The 20,063-nt window shown below is 35.1% G+C and overlaps 1 protein-coding gene across 6 annotated transcripts in view; it reads left to right on the top strand.

Annotated features, from left to right (window-relative positions):
• Positions 1-20,063, top strand: part of LOC100019605 (galactocerebrosidase-like) — a 126,669-nt gene that overhangs the window by 12,354 nt on the left and 94,252 nt on the right. For 2 of the 6 annotated variants that reach the window (XM_056810579.1, XM_056810580.1), the window contains exons 2-4: positions 9,946-10,014; positions 10,785-10,848; positions 17,632-17,745. In XM_056810579.1, coding sequence (XP_056666557.1) covers positions 9,946-10,014; positions 10,785-10,848; positions 17,632-17,745 — 247 coding nt within the window. Of the gene's footprint in view, positions 1-1,526; positions 2,147-9,945; positions 10,015-10,784; positions 10,849-17,631; positions 17,746-20,063 lie in introns of those variants that run through there. The other 4 variants (XM_056810577.1, XM_056810581.1, XM_056810576.1 and 1 more) reach the window with 4 other exon arrangements.

The raw sequence follows: 20,063 nt of genomic DNA on the forward strand, positions 1-20,063 counted from the left end.
TTTTCCGTACAAGGTCTTTCTTGGCTCCTTAGCTGCTAGTGTGTTCCCCTCACAGGTTGCTTTGTATTTCATATATAGCAATTTATGTCATTAATGAGCCATGAGTGGAGCTGCCTTACCTACCTCTGATCAATTAACTACTTGTGCTAGCTCAATGCTTGGGGTCTTTGGAGGTGAGAAAGCTCTTGGCTGATTATGGCCTAATAACTTAGTACTAAAAAACTCTGTGGCTTTGAGGTTGAGAGGCAATCTCTAGCCACAGAAAGGGAAGAATAAATAATATAGTGGACCTTTTAAAAAGGAAGTGATTCCATCCCTGTTCCTCACTTTCTTTCATATCTCCATGTGGATGAGATTAGGTACCATCCAGTGTTTTATCAGAGTAGAGCCCAGGAGGTGCATATCTATATTAACTGAAGGTCTAGGGTCATGTCCAAAGGGGGTTGGATGCTTTTTCTGGAAGCAGAAAGGAGATTCTTAAGTCCTCTTTGACCTAGAATATTTCTGAAGTTTTAGGGTGTCCAGGGAAAACCCTGGATCCCATGCTCATCTTCCCAGTATATTTTGGACACTGTAGAAATGACATAAAATAATAATAATGTCTATTCAACATTCCTGTAAACTGCTTCATGTTCTGATGTTCAAATCCCAACTTCCTCCAGTAACAGAGGTTATTACATTTTGCTTGTTTAAGGGTCTCAGTGGGAGTTTGGGAAAATCTTTTTTTAGCATTTCATTTGTGTGAAGAAAATACATTTTGTGTCTCCTACTTGATTCATACTAAATAGAGTAGCTTTCTATTAATTACTCTGGGGATACTCTAAGCATGAGCCAAAACAAAGCTCTAAGTAACTGTTCCCTGTGGTTGAGTAGAAGTATAAAAGGCAAAGAATATGAGAAAAGGGACTCTGAAACTACCTCTAGGTGGTCAGGTTCCCTCAGGAGAGAAACCAGTCTGGATAGTCTGTTTGGAAATGGATTAAAAAGAATTCCTTACTGGAGAAGGAGAATGGCTCCTTGGGCCCAGCAGTCCATAATTGTTAGATGCTCCTGTGGATTGCCTCCACATCCTTGTAGCCCTAGTTCATAGCACAGTGTCTGGGACCTAGTTATTGTTCTTGAGTTTTTTCAGTCCTGTCCAACTCTCTGTGACCCCATTTGGGGTTTTCTTGGCAAAGATACTAGAGTGGTTTGCCATTACCTTCTCCAAATCATTTAACAGATGGAGAAACTGAGGCAAACAGGATTAAGTGACTTGCTCACAATCATGCAAGTAGGAAGGGTCTGAGGCTAGATTTGAATTCATATTTTCCTGACTCCAGGTCTAGCACTCCATCTATTTTATCACCTAACTACTTCTGGTACATAGTAGGCACATAATAATGTTCTCAAAACATTTTTGGAAATGTCAAGTCAGTCAACTGAAATTTATTAATCAAGTACTCTCTTTCAGGCTCTGTACAAAGCAAGAAGGAAGCAAAGAAAGGCAAAACAAACAAGTAAAAGAAAAACCAAAACAAGGTTTTAAAAAGAACAGCTCTTCCCAGTCATGACTTGTACCTCAGTCTTGTAAAACTGATGTAGAGTCCTAGCTGTATCTAGCTAAAGATCTATTTCCCTTTCCACCTTTAAAGTCTAGGGGCTGTTTAGGGCTCAGCTTCTTCTCCCTCTATCCAGGATTGACCTCTTCCAAAACGGAGCTTGCTTTGTCACTGGCCTTTTGCCATCTTCAAACGCAAAACCCTAGAAAGCTTCGTTTCCCTCTACCGCCTTTCTTCTGATCAGGTGATTCGGGAGGCAGAGTCACGTGAGTCACAGAAAGTTAAAAGTAAGCTGCAAGCTGTCATTTCTAGCTTTAGACATTTGAGAGATGTTTCCTTGCAAGATTTGCCTACAGGCAGAGGTGTGGTTGCTGCTGTGGCTGCTTCTTCTTCTTCCGCCTCAGAGCACCAATGGGTCGTTCTTACAAAGACATTTTACCCAATCTCCTAGCCCGCCTAACCAGCCTGACCAATCTGACCAGCCTGGCAAACTTGGAATACCCACCCCGATTTCCCCCGACATCGACAACACTATGTATGTCTTGGATGATGCTCGTGGGCTCGGTCGGGTGTTCGATGGGATCGGCGGGATGAGCGGTGGCGGGGTAAGCACCAGAAGCAGTGGAGCTCGCCCGGGACCTGTGGAGGGAGCGGACTGGGAGTGGGGATTCAGTCGCGGGGTGAGAAGGGGGTAGCGACTCGCGTTTGTGCCCCCCCCCCCCTTGTCTTTTTTCTCCTCCCTCCCCTTCCTTCTCTATCGAGGTGCAGGTTTGGGTCGTTTCCCCGGGGCCCGGGGGGAGACCTTGAATGGTCTTACCCCTGCAGTCTCCAGAACTCAGGTCCCAATCCCATAGTCTCCCAGAAGTGCGCGGCTATTTTAACTTTGGAACCTTCCTTGACCATGTGGTTCCTCGCTTGTAAAATGGGTAATTATAGCTCCTACCACCCAGGGAGATGTTTGTGTGAGGTGAGGTAAGGGATGAAGAGTACTTTTGCAAACTTTAAAAACCAGTATAAATTTGAGCTGCCTCCAGTCAACAAGTATTCATTAGCTCTCTTGGGCTAAGAGAAGCTTTGGAGATACTAAGGGAGGAAATCGCCACTGCCTACAAGACAGGGCAAAAGATCCCGTAATTGGAGCAAAAGTTCACTACATGACAAAAGCTACGGGGAAGCATCGAACTTACCTATCAGATCTAGAATAATAATGATAATAGTTAACATATATAACATCTTCTGAAGAATTGGAATATAAATGTAAGCAAAAAATAAATACACTCTCTGCCCCCCAGAACTTCCAATTCCCCAATGGGAAAAATATAAATGGTGTGCTGAGGAATGCTAATGTGATAACTACAAAGAGATTTGCCTACCAATTATGTTACACAATTCTAATGATTCGTGTGGGCATAAGTTATACTTCCAGAAATGTTAAAGAATTAAAAGTCGTGGGTGAGAACTTGAAGATTTTAGAGGCACAAGTCTTAGTTTCATAAATGTAGCAAATTGAAGGCAAGAGCTTTAGCAGAGAGAGGTGAGTTTGGGAGGTAAGTAGCTGTTAGTAGTAGATAGTGTTGGAGAACAGGATGTCGATTTCTGGCCAACAACTTAAAGCAAAAGAATAACAGACTTCTTTCTAGATTGATATGCATATAGTAACGATTGGTTAGAATATATAGAATATAGAAATTGAAGGATTCCCCCCTCCCCAGATTACATGTAGATACAAGTATTAATAAACGTTTTCTGACATTTTGCAGTTCATATTCTCTCCTTTCCTATTCCACACCTCTTCAAGAAGGCAGATAATCTTTAATTATTGTGTTATTTCACAAAACATGTTTCCACATTTATCATGTTGTGAAATGAGACATGTTGCTTATATTGGGTAAAATTTATGGAGGAAATAAAGTGAAGAATGGTATGCTTCAATCTGTAATCAGATTCTTGTCATCAAGGGTGCTTTAGAATTGTCCTGGATCCCTTGCCTTGTCGATAATAAAGTTATTCACAATTTGTCATCATACATCATTGCTATTTGCCTGAAGTTTTGTAAATCTATTCAGAAGGATCTTTACTAAAGTTCTTTACTTAAACTAAAGGGGAGGGAGAAAACTATTGACTTTGTTAGAAGTCACTGAAAGGAGGAAGATGAATAGCAATAGAGGCCTCCCAAAATTCATGAGACAAAATCTAACAAAAGATTTAGTGCTAATCTCATGGCTTCATGTAAAAATGAACAAAACCTTACTAATAAGCAAGAATAACAAGAGATGCAGGGAGGCAAATATGATTTCATAGAAATCACTAAACATTAGTAGTCTCAGACCTTTCCCTAGAATGACTCAGGAAGAGATTTTTCTGAAAGGAAACAAGATCAATTAAATATGCCTGACTATGTTTATGTAGTTTGTTTTCATTCATTGAAAAAATTAAACAAAGCCCTTATAATAAATATACATAGGCATATTCATCAGAAGCTTCATTTTAAGGGCACAGAACAGCCAAGATTCACTGGGCTTTTTTACACCATGCTTTTCCTTTCTTGTATTTTCCTTTGATTCCTTTTTCCCATTGGTGACTTCCTCCCAACATCTCCATTTGAGGAAGAGTCCACATTAGTTTATTTATTTTTTGGACTTTGCCACCATGCCCTTGAATGAGTACCATCTTTAATTCCTTTTCAGTTTTATTTGATGTCTTTCCCCATTGTAATGGAAGCTCCTTAAGGTCTGGTAGTATTATTTTTGCCTGTATTAATATATTTATGTGTATATATTTATATTTTCTGTAGATGCTACCTACATGTTAGCTATTACAAGAGCTATTATAATTAGCAAAAATAGATCTGACAAGAAACTTATTCTATGCTTTTAAAATTGTTTATACTATCACCCTTCATATATAATTTATGTACTCATTTGAAGTTTATCTTGCTACACAATGTGAGATATTAAGAATGTGCTTAATTTCTGTTAGGTTACTCTCAGGTGTTCCCAGTGTTTTTTGTCATTAATTTAAAATTTGTATCCCAGTATTTGTTATGGATACTGGTCTATGGTTTTATTTCTCCGTTTTGACTCTCAAGTAGTAAGATGATATTTGTATAACTAAAGGAATTTGGAAAAACCTTTCCTTTCCTTTTCCTACTTATTTTCATATAACTCATGTAATAGTGGAATCAATTTTGTTTTACATATTTGCTATAATTTGCTTGCAAATATTTTTGGTATTATGACTTTTTTCTTTATGACTTCTTTCATTGATGAATGGTTTAAGTCCTCTTGTTTCTTGTTCTGTGAATCTCAGCATTTAATGTTTTGTAAATATTCATCCATTATTTATATTGACAGTTTTATTGGTATAAATTGGACAAAAAGTTTCTTTCTTTTTTTTTAACCCTTACATTCTGTCTTCATATTATTTATAAGATAGAAGAATGAAAAGGGCTATGGAATCTGGATTAAGTGACCTGTCCAGGGCCACACAGCTAGGAAGTGTCCCAGGCAATATTTGAACCTATGTCCTCCTGACTCTATCCACTCCTCCATATCCAAATATACTCCTGATGCTCTATTAGTGCTACCTGATCACCCAGTAGTAGGATTTTTATATTTTTTCTTTGCTCTCTGGTTCTAAGAGATCTGGTTAGTTGTGTGATTTCTTATATAATTATACTCTTTATGGTCATAGTTTTGAAATAGCCTAGAGATTCTTAAGTCATCTCTTCTTAATTTGTTTTCTGGTTCATTCATTTTTTGATATAAGATGTCTTACATTTTTTGCTATTTTTTTTCAGTCTTGATGTTTTAATTATTCTTGGCTCATGGAGTTATTCACTTCAGTTTGGGTAATTTTAATTTTTAAGGAAATATCTTTTTTGATAAGATTCTCTTTTAATTTCTTTCTTTGATGATTCTCTTTTCTATTTCTTTCTTCCGCCACTCATTTCTTTTCCAAACCTGCTAGCATTTAAATCTCATTACAATATCATTTTAACTTTTTTTTTTAATTCTTGCTTTATTTCTATCTGGAATTCTAGTTGAACTTATTCACAAGCTGGATTTTTCTTTGATGCTTTGCTTATAGATATCTTGCAGTCATTTTCTTCTTCTGGGTTTAGACTATCACCATATCATTCTTTTTGGTGAGATTCTTTTTTTATTTGCTCATTTCTCCTAGCTCTTCTACTTAACCTTGGATTTTGTGTTATAGTCGTAGACTCTGCCCACTTCTGGTGGAAATATGTGGGTTATTTTGTGTCCTGTTTTTTTGTCTTTTTCTGTCTTACTGCTGCTTTTTTTTAGGGCACTGTGTGTTGTGTTATTCAGGGATATCTAGGAGAGTTCAGGATGAGTTCTGTTAATTTCCTTGCCTATGTGTGAGCCTGAGTAGCACACCTACTCATACACCTCCGTCTTCCAAAAAGGCTTGACTTCTCTCTTCTTTGGATCTTTGATTTTTGCAATTTTTACAAATTCACTTGTCATTGTTTTGTGGTTGTTAGTTCCATTTACATATTTGTAGTCAGTCATTATTTATATTGTTTTATTTTCTCAACTTCCTTCTGCCTTAGTTCATTTATGTTTCCATTTCTCTGGTTTAAAAAAAAATTTTTTTTATAGAACAATAATATTCCATTACATGCATGCACTGCTATTTGTTAGTCTTTTTTTGGCTGATGGACACCTTTCTTTTTTGTTGTTGTTGTTTTGTTTTTGTTTTTATAACACCAAAAAATACAGCTTTTGTGTGAAGTCAAATTTTAAGAGGATCTAGAAGTAACAAGATGTACCCTCTTTAGCCACTTTTCAAAATAAGATTATGGAGAACCATCACTTAAAAGGCAATACTTTATTGGGGGAGAGGGGGAGAGAGAGAGAGAGAGAGAGAGACAGACAGACAGAGAGAGAGACAGAGACAGAGAGAGACAGAGACAGAGACAGAGAGAGACAGAGACAGAGAGACAGACAGAGACAGAGAGACAGACAGAGACAGAGAGACAGACAGAGAGAGAGAGAATAAAGAGAGAATAGTCTTGCCCTGCGGGAGAAGGATGGAGTGGGGTAATCTTATTTTAAAGGAAGAAGGATGGGGGAGTGGGGAACCAGTTTTACTAACTTTCACTGGGTTAATTTATTCTTATAATATATCTTGAGAATAATACATAATTTTGTTCGACAACACACACTATGAAAATCTTGGTGTTTATGGAGCCTTTTTTTTTTAATGAATCAATCACTTCCTTGGGAGATGTTTACTACTGTAAAACCTCTGTGTCAAAGTTCCTGGCTATTTTATTTTAGCCATTTTATTTGCATAATTGCTAATTGCTTTTTAAAATGTATGTACTAAGTCATAACCCTACCAATCAGGTATTAGTGTTTTGTCTTCTCAAAACCACTCCAACAATGACTATTTCCTTTTTTGGGATCATCTTTGCCAATTTTCTGGGCTTGAGATGTAACCTCAGAATTGTTTTGATTTGCATATCTCTTTGTTACTAGTGATTTGTAGCAATTTTTAAAATGTGATTGTTAATAGTTTTCAATTCTTTTTGAGAATTTTTATTTCTATTCTTTGACCATTAGCCATGTATGTGAGTAGCATTGTATTTTAAGAAGATATACTTATGTGAGGAAATTGGGAGCTAGAGTAGAGAAGAGTTGGTGGAGGATATTTAGAGTAAACATTACAGAAGCAAGAACTATTATCATTGAAATATGGTATAAAGTATCTGTATTGAAAGATCTTTGGTTAAACAAATCATAAACCTGCATCCCAGGCATAATGTTTGAGTGATGGAAGACTTCAACTCTTCAGGACCTGCTCCTGATCTCTCCAGATCGAGCAACTAATATATTTTTTTTACTAACCTTAAGGAGATAAGCATCATTTAACTAGCAGGGGAACCAACTGAGGGGATTTTTATTCTAGAAGGGAATCTTATCAACTTGAGGGATTGTTGTTTGGCTCAAAAGGTTGCTGAAGGGAACCCTCTGGAGAAGGTACAACTCCATTTTAGAATTTATGACAAGAGGAGAAGAAAACTAGTTAGTGTTTGACACATACACTCTCTTTATGAGAGTGTTAACTTCAAAAAGCTAAAAAAAGAACTGTAGGATCTTTGGGCATAAAATTCTCTAAGAGGAGTCAATCTAAAAGGTATTGTTTTCAAAGAGTGAAATTCTAAAGAAACAAAAAGAAGTAGTTCTGACAAAGGAGGAAGAAAGGGGCATCCAGTGAACTCTTTGTAGATGCACAAGAATTTCATAAATTAATAAAAAAATTTAAAAGACATAAAAGAACAAAGCAAGGGCATGTAAAGGAAATAAATGGGTTGGAGGTAATAGGTTTGTGCTTGGTAGAACTCTTCAATGGCTTGATGACCACTAGTCAGTGAAGTTGCAGAATATCAGATATTACTTGGACAAGATGAAACAATAAAAGGAAAAGTCTGTGTTTGGACTTTTACTTTGATTAGTGAGGCAAAAATCAGAACAGAGAGAAATAAAAGGAATGTGTTTTATTAAGTATGTCCCAAGTGATCCACACATTGATTACTAGAAATCAGCAAATGGCTTTCAGAATGGGACCAACTTAGATTGGTAGCTTTTGTAATGAGAGAAAAGACAATTGACATGTCAATGTCTGCAAAAGAGTTTTGGTCCTTGCATCTCAGTTTCTCCCCAAGGTGGGAATAGTACAGAACAATTTCTAGTTATGGGCAGGTATGTGACAATGACTATGTGATGCAAAAAGCTGTAGACTCAGTGTTGCCTTACTCAACAAAGCCTCTCCCCAAACTGCAAGCAGAGCTGGGAACAGTGGGTCACTGAGTCAATGAGATTTTCAATAGTGAAATGTTAGCCCACTGGGTGGGTGTCTAGTAGCAGATGTCTATGAAATTTTGGCCCTGACTTAAAGATCATAAAAACTTGGGACTTAGAATGTACTCTTATTCAGCTGTTTTTCTTTGACCTTTACAGTTTTTGCAATCTAATTCTCCACTATCCTTTTTGATCTCACCACATTTCTGACTTTTAATCATTATAATAAGGCCACCTGTATAGGCATTGGGCAACATATGAACTCTGACCTAACTACCATACATTTCATTTATTTGTTAATTTTAAAAACAAATTTTCATGTAAGTTTTCCAAAGTTATATGATCCAAATTTTATCTCTCCCTATTTTCCTCTCACCTCCTGGAGGTGGCAAGCAATTCAATCTGGGTCATACATGTATGTATTATCACGCAAAATATAACCATACATTTTAAAGGTAATGATTAGTTCTTTACTCTGATAGTTTTAAGTTCTAAAGCTAAAATAATGAATATTTCCCAAATTAGGAACATAGTTCTTTAAAATTCAGGTATTAAAAATAGTAGAAGACACATAACTCAAAATGGGACTATCAGATGTAATAGTGCTTTAGAACAGTTTAAAAATATAGTTTTTTGCTCTTGTTAATAACTTTGACTTTTATTAGTATAATCTTTATATATTCCTAGAGAGTTTTCATATTGTCTCATTTTGTTTTCACAACTGCTTTAAGCAGTTTTAAGTGTGTTTTGATTATATATATTTACAGATGAGAAATCGGTAGATTGTAATATAATTGTAATGTAGATGTAAAATGCCATATTTTACAGAGCTCATTAATACACAAATACAGACCCTAAAATGCTTTTTGCTGGCAAATAGCACAAGGCTTTGTTGACATGGTATGGTCAGTTCTTAGTTGAGTGTATCTCAGTGATGATGATTTTCATTGGTGTAGGTGAGACTTTCCAGACACATTGCTTCTTTCTTTTGTGGCTGAAACTGAAATGGCTCATCCTGATGTTTGCCCTCTGATAATGCTTATAATTTCCTAAAAAGACTTAAGAAAATAGTATCATACCAACAACCTCTCAGAAACTTCCATCTGTTAGAACACTAACTTCCTCAGGGACAATAAACAGACAAACAAATAAGTTAATAAACAAAGTGTTCCTTTGGCTTTTTTTTAAAAAGCCTAGACCAACTGATAGTATACATCTCCCTCCATGCCTCTTCTTGACTCCTCCAGATTCTAATGTAGGCAACAAATGTATCATAAAAGCAAATCCAAGGTCTTTTTCTAATATGGGCAACTTCGGTATCTGATTAGGTGGCTGTAATTGTTTTATTCTTTTTATTCTTTAGACTATTTTCCCATGGTTACATGATTCATTATTACCCCCCTTCTTCCTTCACCTCTCCTGGAGCTGACAAGCATTCCATTGGGTTATACATATATCATTGTTCAAAACCCATTTCCATGTTATTTATATTTGCAGTAGAGTGATCTATTAATGGCTAAAATTGTTTCAAAATTTTTTCTATAATAGTTTTTTTTTTCCTCTGAAATCTTTAGGCAGCCTCTCGACTTCTAGTCAATTACCCAGAGCCTCATCGTTCGGAAATATTGGATTATTTATTTAAGGTAATATTTATTAAAAGAGATGTTATGTTAAGAATTATTTGGACCCTTGAATTTTAAAAGTGAGACCTTTTTTTTAGCCACTTGGAAGTGGCTGTCATAAAAATGGTTATTGCTTTAAATTTTGTCTTGTTTGTTTTACTTATAAAACCTATAAGCAAGGAAAGTTTGCAAAATGATTTTGCAAAATGAACTGCATTTGATTGACAGGGACATGTGACAAAGAATCACATGAGATCCTGGGTCAAGATTCTAAGGTCCCAAATGAAAAAAAAAACAACAGACTTCTGGGAGAAGTTTGGAGGTAGCTGGGATTTCCATCTTTTCTACAAATTTTCTGGCCCTTTTTGGAGATACCAGCTTTAGAAGAGAAGACCTGTTTGAACTGGCTGCTGGCAGCTAGAAGGCAGACCAAGAAGAACTTCTCTGCTGGACCTCTTTGGACTTTACCTCTGGGATCTTGGCTCATTTACTGGACTCAGTTGTGAGGTTCTGTTTGGAAGAAAACTTAACTTATTTAGCCTAGATAAGTTAGCCATTAGGTTATTAATATGGGAATTTAGGATTGGGGGATAAAATTAAGAAAATTTTCCTTCTCCCTTGTTACCCTCCTTCTCCCTTTCCCATCAATAAACTTAAAATATTTAGATGTTTCCATCTTGTCTTTTCCCCTTTAACAATTCCACCATAACAGTAATAACTTTTCTTAAAGTACTTTGAGCATGCATGATACAATTAAGGATATTATTAATCTTGTTAATTCTTTTTCCTAGCCAAACTTTGGTGCTTCTTTGCATATTCTGAAAGTGGAAATAGGTGGTGATGGACAAACAACAGGTAGGAAATTTGGGAAAATGGGCCTTTGTGTCTCGGTTGGGAAGATTATGATCTTAATTTTGTTTCAAGCTGATTTTTCTGTCTAAAAGACACAGATTGATCTTAGATGAAGGGAAGTAAATATGTAATGGAAAAGAATCATTTTTTAAAGATGATATATAAAAGTATAAAGTTTGGAATTTCACTGAGAACTTGAAAAAAAAGGACAAGTATAAAAGAAAATTGCCAAGAAAGAAAGGGAAGTAACTTAACAGCACATTTCTGTTTAAAAAGAAGTGACAGCCCTTTAGAAAAAAAAATAAATGGTTGTAAAGGAATTATCTATATTTGAAACTGTATAGTTGTTTAAGTGTATATGGCATATAATACTAGTTTAATAATTTTGGAGCCTCAGACTTCATGTAGGGGACATTTTGATAGTCCAGATCCCAATATATTAAGCTTTATGGAAAAGATTCATTTTTGTTGCATGAAAATTTCAGTGTTATAGAAAGAATTATCTTTAAGATAAGTAGACCATTGGTGGGAGACCTATGATTTTTTAATGCATGTAATTTTATTTTTGTCTAGTCCAAGATTTAACTATAAATAAAGCCAGTAATGAGTTATATCATCTTCATCTATATTGAGAATTAGAAGTCACCTAGTCTAATCCCTACATTTTCCCTATTTATAGATTTAGAACTGAGGCATAGAAAAAGAGATATAAAGTGGTCTGTGCAAGATAGAGCTCGGATCTGAACCCCATTCTTTGTACCACAGCACCACTGGGTCTAGAAACAGCCCCTCTTCCAGAACTCCTCTCCTGGCAGAAATTGATTAGGGCAATGATGGTGAACCTTTTAGAGATGGAGTGCCAACCCCCCCAACTGAGTGCTATGCTTCCCCCCACTGATTGTCATGCCCCTCTTCCATACTGAGTGCTGAGTGTACCCCCTCCCCTGCCATCACCCCATATAGGGGAGGGAGAAAACAATCCCATTGCCCTGCTGGCAGAGAGGTGGATGATGTGAGGAATGTCCTCAGTGAGTATAGGGAGGAGGAGGGGAGTGGCTTCTGCTCCCCTCCAGCTCTGCCACTTGTGAGCTGCTCACCTTACCTCCTGTGGGTTCCGATTGAACTGCTGGGGATGTGAAAAAATCTCATCAGGCCCCATGGAGAGGGAGAGGGGAGCAGCTTAGCCTAAGTCCCTCTACCTTTCTAAGAATGAATTCTAGAGGTGGGGACTTGGCTGTGTACTCACAAAGAATGCTCTGTGTGCAATCTTTGGCACCCATGCTGTAGGTTCTTCATCACTGGATATGAGGAGACCAAAAATTTCTTTAGCTTGGCATTTAGGATGATGATTGCCAGAATAGTTGGCCCAGTCAAGATGTAGGAGCCCATTTCCTCACAGTAGGAGAGGGCAAGTGGATGAAAGCCATCTGTTATTATACATAATGGAGATTTAAAATTAAATTCTCAAAAAGAGAAAAGAGAAAAGAAAACATTTTAACTGTATGAAAAATGGAATTTCTTTGCATATGCCAAGAAATTAAAAGGTTACATAGTTCCTTCCCACAGCAACCATAATATGACCATTTAGTATGTAGTAGTTGTATAATAATTAAAATGGGCTTGACAAAAATAAGAAATTTATATAAGCCATTTATAAAAAATAATTAACTTCTTAATTCGTGAGGCCAAGACAACCAAGAGTCTTCAACAGAGCTCATGCTGAAGACAGTGTCCCACCAAAAGGCAGAGAGAGAGAGAGAGAGAGAAAGAGAGAAGAGAGCTCACTGAAGAGCCAAGGAAGGAATGAACAATTCTCCCTTGCTTTTTATAGCCCTTTTCCCATATCACTTCATGTCTCTCTGCCACTTCAGCCTCCCAATTTGCCTAGTACTGCCCAAGGGGAGGCAGTGCTTGTGACTGTTGGGGGTATAAACTTTTTTTTTCTTTCTAATAAGTGACTTGTGAACTCTCTTACTTAGTGACTTACTAAGTGTTAAGCAGGGGTACTTTTAGTTCTTGGATTGATTAGCTCAAAATAGACAAAGGGAATAAAAAAAATCCATTCAGTTGTCATTGCTAAACTGAAAGCAATTCATATTTTATATATTAGCTGTGTAGCCAAAAGACAAAAGAAGTATGGCAACAAATAATCTCTGGGGTCTCTAGTAGTCACGAAATTTATATATCAGATGGAAATGAGCAGTACACTTCATACATAACCCTATTTCAATATTTGTTACTTCCTTTTCTATTAACAAAGGCAGGTTTGTAGAATGGGAGCAAATGTGGAAAGCTGTGTGATAGAAAGTCTTTGAAGGCTGGCTGTGAACATATTTGAATCACCAGGTGCTTACTACCTTGTGGTATATTTTTTCCTTTCTTATCTTAGTCTTTCTTAAACAATTATAGGCTAGTAGGAACTCTGAACCGAGGCTCATGCTAGACCTTGGTCAAAGATCGTATTCTAAACTGAGGAAAATAAAAATTCATATGAAGAAAATGAAAATGAAATTAGTATTCTTCCCCAGTTGGAGTTAGGAAGATTAGGAGTAACACTTTGGAGCTTTTACATTCCATTATTGAGTAGTACCTACTCTGTAACATTTATATGGCATCAGTTTGTAATTTTTGCCTTTTTCATGACTATAATATCATACTCCAGGATGGTATGAATTCAATTCAGTAGATCTTTATAAAGGGCCTAATGAATGTGACATTGAACTTGATGAGATAAAAAATTTAGAGAGGACATGAGCCATACCCATTGGAACATCTGATAGAACAATCAGTGTTTAACATGATTACATATTGTAGTCATCCAGAGTGTGTTAAAGAATTTCAGAATCTGCAATGAGCCCTGAGGAAGGAGATCCCTCACAATTTGGGATATGAGAGAAAATTTCTTGAGGTAAGTGGCATTTGGGTAGAGAACACTAGCAACCCTGGGTAATCACTTGCCTCAGTTTCCTCATTTGTAAAATGGGGATAAGAATAGCACCTACTTTTCAGGGTTGTTTTGAAGATCAAATGAGATTAAAATTGTAAAGTACTTAGCACAGTGCCTGGTACACAGTAAGTGCTATATAAATATTAGGTATTGTTATTTTTATTTTTGATGTAATTTTAAAATTTTATTGATGTTGTTTTTACATCACATATAGAAATTAATTACACTTTTTGAGAGGTCTCATAATGAAATAAAAGAGTTAAGTAAAACTAATAATACAATGACCTCATGAAAGAGCGCATATGTGCATATTTCACACCGGAACATTTCCCATTTTTTGAAAACAGTGAACAGAAAAATTTCCCTTGCATTCACACCTCATACTCATAAAAACCAAAAAACCAAATTCCTTTCAACAAATATGTATTGCATATGGCTGAACTTATACCCACACCCAGGTATATCCTTCCCACATATACTCACATCCACATATCCACCGCCCCACCCCACTAAGTAGCTTATTCTATTCCTTTAATATTTAATCTCTCTGTAATGGATAACATTAGCAGCGTCTAACATGTGGCCTATGGGACAGTGCAGTCTACAACACTCTCTAGTGCTTCAGTGGCCAGATTAAAATGTAATTGGAGAGTATTTATTTAACAAAATAGAAATACAGTGGAACATAGATAATGTTAACATGGTTTTCTAAGTTGATAAGTAGCCCCCATGGTTTGGTTATTGGGCCTCCATAATCTGAATGGTTATTGCCTTGATCATACCCCTTATAACTTTCAAAGTTGTTTGCCTTTATAGTGTTGTTGTTATTGTATAAATTATCTTCTGGTTCTGCTAATTTCCTTCTTCATCAGCTCATAAAAATCCTCAAAATTATTCATTTTCATAATATCTATGTGGTTGTTTTTTTGACAACAATTCCCTTTTAATTAAATTTATTTTTTTCTCCAATTACATGTAAACAATTTTCAATATTTTAAAAAAGTATTATGAATTTTGAATTCTTTCCCTCCTTCCCTTCCCCTACCTTCCCAGAGAGATGATGAGTAGTGTAATATAAATTTTACATGTGAAATGATATGAAATTTTTTCATATTAATCCTTATTAATTCTTTTGTGCAAAGAAACCTGAACAAAAAAATATTAAGGTGAAAAAAATTTTGCTTTGGTCTGGATTCAAACTCTCAATTCTTTCTTTGAAAGCAAATGTCATTTTTCACCATGAGTCCTTTGGGATGATTTTGCATCATATACTATCAATATTATAAAAGGCTCTCTTGGGATTCTGTGGGCACAGAAAAAGTTAGAGGATGCTCAAGGCATAGCAGACTTCATGAGCCTAGATGTGGAAGTAGGAGAGTATAGAACGAATTTTTTTTTCATTTTTAAAAAAATTTAGATTTTTTTTTTTAGTTCCAAACTCTTCATCCTACCCTCTCCTGTCTCACATTGAGAAGGCAAGAACAACAAATCTCATTACATATATGGATAGTTTGTTTTTATTAATAGAATTTATTTGCAAGTATCTCTCAGCCATCCCTCCCTTCCTCATATCATAAAAGACATCATTGGGAAGATATATATACATTGTGTCTTTCATGTTTCCATTTTTCAGTTCATTCTTTGGAGGTAACATTGACAAATTATTCCTTTAACTATTAAATCTTTAACTGTATATAATGTTCTCTTGGTTCTACCCATTTTGCTCTTCATTATTCTATATAGTTCTTTACAAGATTTTTTAAAAATTAGCCTGCTCATCATTTCCTGTGGTGCAGTAGTATTTCATCATAACCACATACCACACTTTGTTTAGCCTTTCCCCAGTTGATGGCCATACTCTCAATTTCCAGTTATTTGCTACCACAAAGAGAATTTCTAGAAACATTTGGAACATATATATTCTCCCCCCCCATCTCCTTTGGAAACAAATGCTAGTTCTAAGCATATTGACAGTTTTATAACTCTTGGGGTGTAATTTCAAATTGCTCTCCAGAATGGTTGGATCACTTCACGGTTCCGCCAATATTATACTAATGTCTCCATTTTTCTACATTCCCTCCAATATTTGTCATTTTGCCCTTTTAATCAATCTTATTGGTGTGAAATGATATCTCAGAATTATTTTGGCCTTGCACTTCTCTGGTCAGTACTGATTTAGAGTATTTTTTCATATACCTCTATGAGGCTTTGATTTCTTCATCCAAAAATTGTCTGTTCCATATTTTTTTTTTGCCCATTTATCTATTGGAGGATGGCTTTTATTCTTATAAATTTGACAATTTTTTTCTCTTTATATTTTAGATAAGAAACTTCTATCCCCCAATTTTCTGCTTTCCTTATAATCTTGGCAACATTTGTTTTATTTGTACAAATCTTTTTTAATATAATGCACTCAAAATTATCTGTTTTATATATTACATTGCTTTCCATCTATTATTTACTCATAAATCTGACAGATTTGTTTCTTGTTCCTCAAATTTTTTTGTATCTCCTTTTATGTCCAGATCACATATCTATTTTGATCTTATTTTAGTAAATGGTATTATATATTAATGTAGATCTAGTTTCTGCCAAACAAGTTTCTAGTTGTCCCAGTAAGTTTTAGCAAAAAGTGATTTCTTATCACCCAAACCTGGATTATACTTTTTTTTGTTAAATACAAGGTTACTGTAATCTTTTACTACTATTTGTTATATGTCTTTCCTATTCCACTGTTCTACCTTTCTATTTCTTAGTCAATATCAGATAGTTTTGATAATTACTGCTTTTTAATATAATTTAAAATCTGGCACTGCTAAATCTCATTCCTTTACCTTTTTTTTTATCAATTCATTTGATATTCTTTATCTTTTCTTTTCCAAATGAATTTTAATAATTTTTCTTGCTTAATAAAATACCCTTTGGGTAATTTGATTGAGATGATATTGATTAATTAGATTAGTTCAGCTAGTATTTTCATTTTACATATTTTGGCTTTGCCCATCCATGAGTACAGTTGAGTCTATGGTGAAGGTGATTCCTCTGTTGGGGTTGGAGAGGAGCTAGGTTGGAGGGGAGCATAGCTCACTGCATGACATATAGCTGGATGGGAGCAGAGTGTTTGGGACATTCTCCTCCTCCTCTCCACAAGCCCCTCTCATTCCCTGCCCCTCTCATCCCTGCCTCTCTGTTCAGCCTTCCAATAGGAGTCCTTCCTTCCTCACTTGTCTGGGGTAAGCAAGGGGTGTGGGAGGGTGGGTGGGCATGACATGGCACTTGGTCAGGATTGGGGTGGAGGCAGGGCAGGACTCCATCTCCAAAAGGTTCTCCATCAGTGCCCTAGGGCTCGGAACTTGTTGATTCTGTGGTATTGTTTTCCCTGTTTGGTGAGATTGAGGCTAAGGAAGTCAGAGAAACTTTCCTTCCTATTTGTCCTTAGCTGCTCAGCTTCCCTCCTGACTCTTATCTGGTTTTGCACCTTTTAGCAATGATTTCTGTATTTTTTCTTATTGTTTGTGGAGGAGGTTGGAGAGCAAGGAAGTCTCACACTCTACTTGGTCACATCTTTACACATTCCTGAAAATTTCTAAGGGTTAGGGGTTCTAAGCAGGCTCTAAATATTTCTTCCTGTGTGCTGATTATTTAATTATAAAAATGTATATTAAATATTAATATTTTGACCAGTCATATAAGAAACCTTTCTATAAAATTATTTCTTAGTTTCAGATTTGAATCTGGAATGCTGTTTCTTAGAAATGTGCTTTTAGGTGATTCTAACATAGTTTGAAGAACTGTAAACTAAACATTTCTTTACCCTTTCCCCCCTCTGTTCTGTTTAGATGGCACTGAGCCCTCCCATATGCACTATAAAGGCGATGAGAACTATTTCCGGGGCTATGAATGGTGGTTGATGAAGGAAGCTAAGAAGAGGAATCCCAATATTAGACTTTTTGGTTGGAAATTTAATTTTTTATTCTCCTTATCCAGATGAGTAAAGCTCTCATTACTTTATAATGGTATTAATTTTTATTCTTTGAATGTGAGTTTGATTTGGGAAATAAACTAACTTATTGGAATTAAGTCTGGTAACAATTCAGTCATTCACTGGAGATTCAGATGACTTGACTAATTCCTTAAATCAAAATGTAAAAGGCTGAACATCAATATCAATTTTTTATTCTAGAACAAGGTATGATTAAAGCCACGTGGCTTTTATCTTATAAAAGTACATTTTCTAGGGTGCAGCTGGGTAACTCAGTGGATTGAGAGGCAAGCCTAGAGATGGAAGGTCCTAGTTTCAAATCTGGTCTTAGACACTTCCCAGCTAGGTGACCCTGGGCAAGTCACTTAACCCTCATTGACTAACCCTTACCACTCGTCTGCCTTGGGACCAATACACAGTATTAATCCCAAGATGGAAGGTAGGGGTTTAAAAAAAAGAGTACATTTTCTAAACTCAAAATAGTTGTAGAAAAGGACTTCAAAGAGTGTTGTGAACAATTGTAACATTATCAGAATAAGTATTGTCTCAGGGTGACTAACTAGAGAAATTCAGTTACTGGAGTAAAACTTAGGGATATCACCTATATATGTATTTAAATATATTATAAAAATATTCCATATGTTCAGATTTGGCATCTTTACCAAATCATTTCTGTTGTTTCTGTTTTCACATTATAACTACATGATTATTGATTGAGATCTAGAGGGGATCTTAGAAGGCAGTTAGACCAACCTCTCATTTTAAAAATATGGAGACTAATGATTAGAAAGGTTAACTGATTTCTTTAAAATCACACAGGGACTAAGAGATTGAACTGGAATTCAGACTCTGGTCCCCTTATTCCAAATCTAACATTCTATGCTGTGTACTTGTATATTGCCCTGCCCCCCAATATGTATCTGTATCTGTGTATATATATATATATATATAAATATATATATATGTATATGTTTATATAATCTATAGTATAATATAATGGTATAAACTCACTGAGAGATAAGTAAATTACTACTCTATTATTATATATGGTAACACAATTATAGCACATATATGTGTTATACATATGCCATATTATATAATATATAATAAAGCATATATACTATATTATATAATATCATTTACTACTATATAGTAAATCTATAATGCTTAATAATATAATAGTATATATGAAATATATTACATAATGTAATATATTATATAATATTATAAAATATATACCACAATATGCAATTCTATAAGAACACATGATGTATTAAATGTTAATATATTCTATTCTATTAACTATATTATAGTTAGCATATTATATAATACTATGAATATATCATATAAGTAGATATGATATATAATATATGAAATTAAGTATAATACTGTAAAATATTTCATATTTATATACATACTATATACACAGACATACATGCACATATATGTGTATATATATATATGTATATATATATATATATATATGATCTATTGATGAGTTCATACTAATTTATTGCTAACATTTAACTTGAGGTTTAGAATCAGATAGATATGACTAAATTTACAAAATATTCTCCTCTATCCCCTGAATGTAAATGAAAATGTGGGTTTCAAGACTGTGAATTGCCAAAACTGTAAAGATAATTTTTAGTGTCTTGATTTAAATAAAAAATAAGTGGTTGCCATGGGGAAAATTTCCAATATGAAAAATACCCAATATACAATTACATATATGTAATAACACACACTATGCTAAAATACTCTATTAATATATTTTATTAACTCTTATAATTAGTATATTATATAATACTATAAATATATAAGTAGGTATGATATAATATATAAAATAAAATACACTATAAAATGCTTTATATTTGTACAGATACTATACACACAGACACATGCACATATATATGAATACATATATATGCTCTCTTGATGGGTTTTTACCAATTTATTACTAACATTCAACTTGAGAGTTAGAATCAGATAGAGCTGACCAAATTTAAAAAATATTCTTCTCTATTCCCTTAAGCATTAGACATATTTCCTAAATTCAGTAAACATTTATTAAGTGCTTTCTATATACTAGGTAGACACTGTGCCATCAAGGAGTTTACTATCTAGTGGGGAAAACAATACACAAAAGGAAGCTCTAAGAGGTAGCATATATAGAGGAACTGAAGAAAAATGGGGTTATCTGGATAGTTCTGAGCCTGCTATGAAGGAAGACTTCAAGAGGAGTTCAATGCTCCACCCTCTAGCCTCCATCCAAGTGGAGAGGCAATT

Source organism: Monodelphis domestica, chromosome 1 (genome assembly GCF_027887165.1).
Source record: "Monodelphis domestica isolate mMonDom1 chromosome 1, mMonDom1.pri, whole genome shotgun sequence".
Taxonomy (NCBI): Eukaryota; Metazoa; Chordata; class Mammalia; order Didelphimorphia; family Didelphidae; genus Monodelphis; species Monodelphis domestica.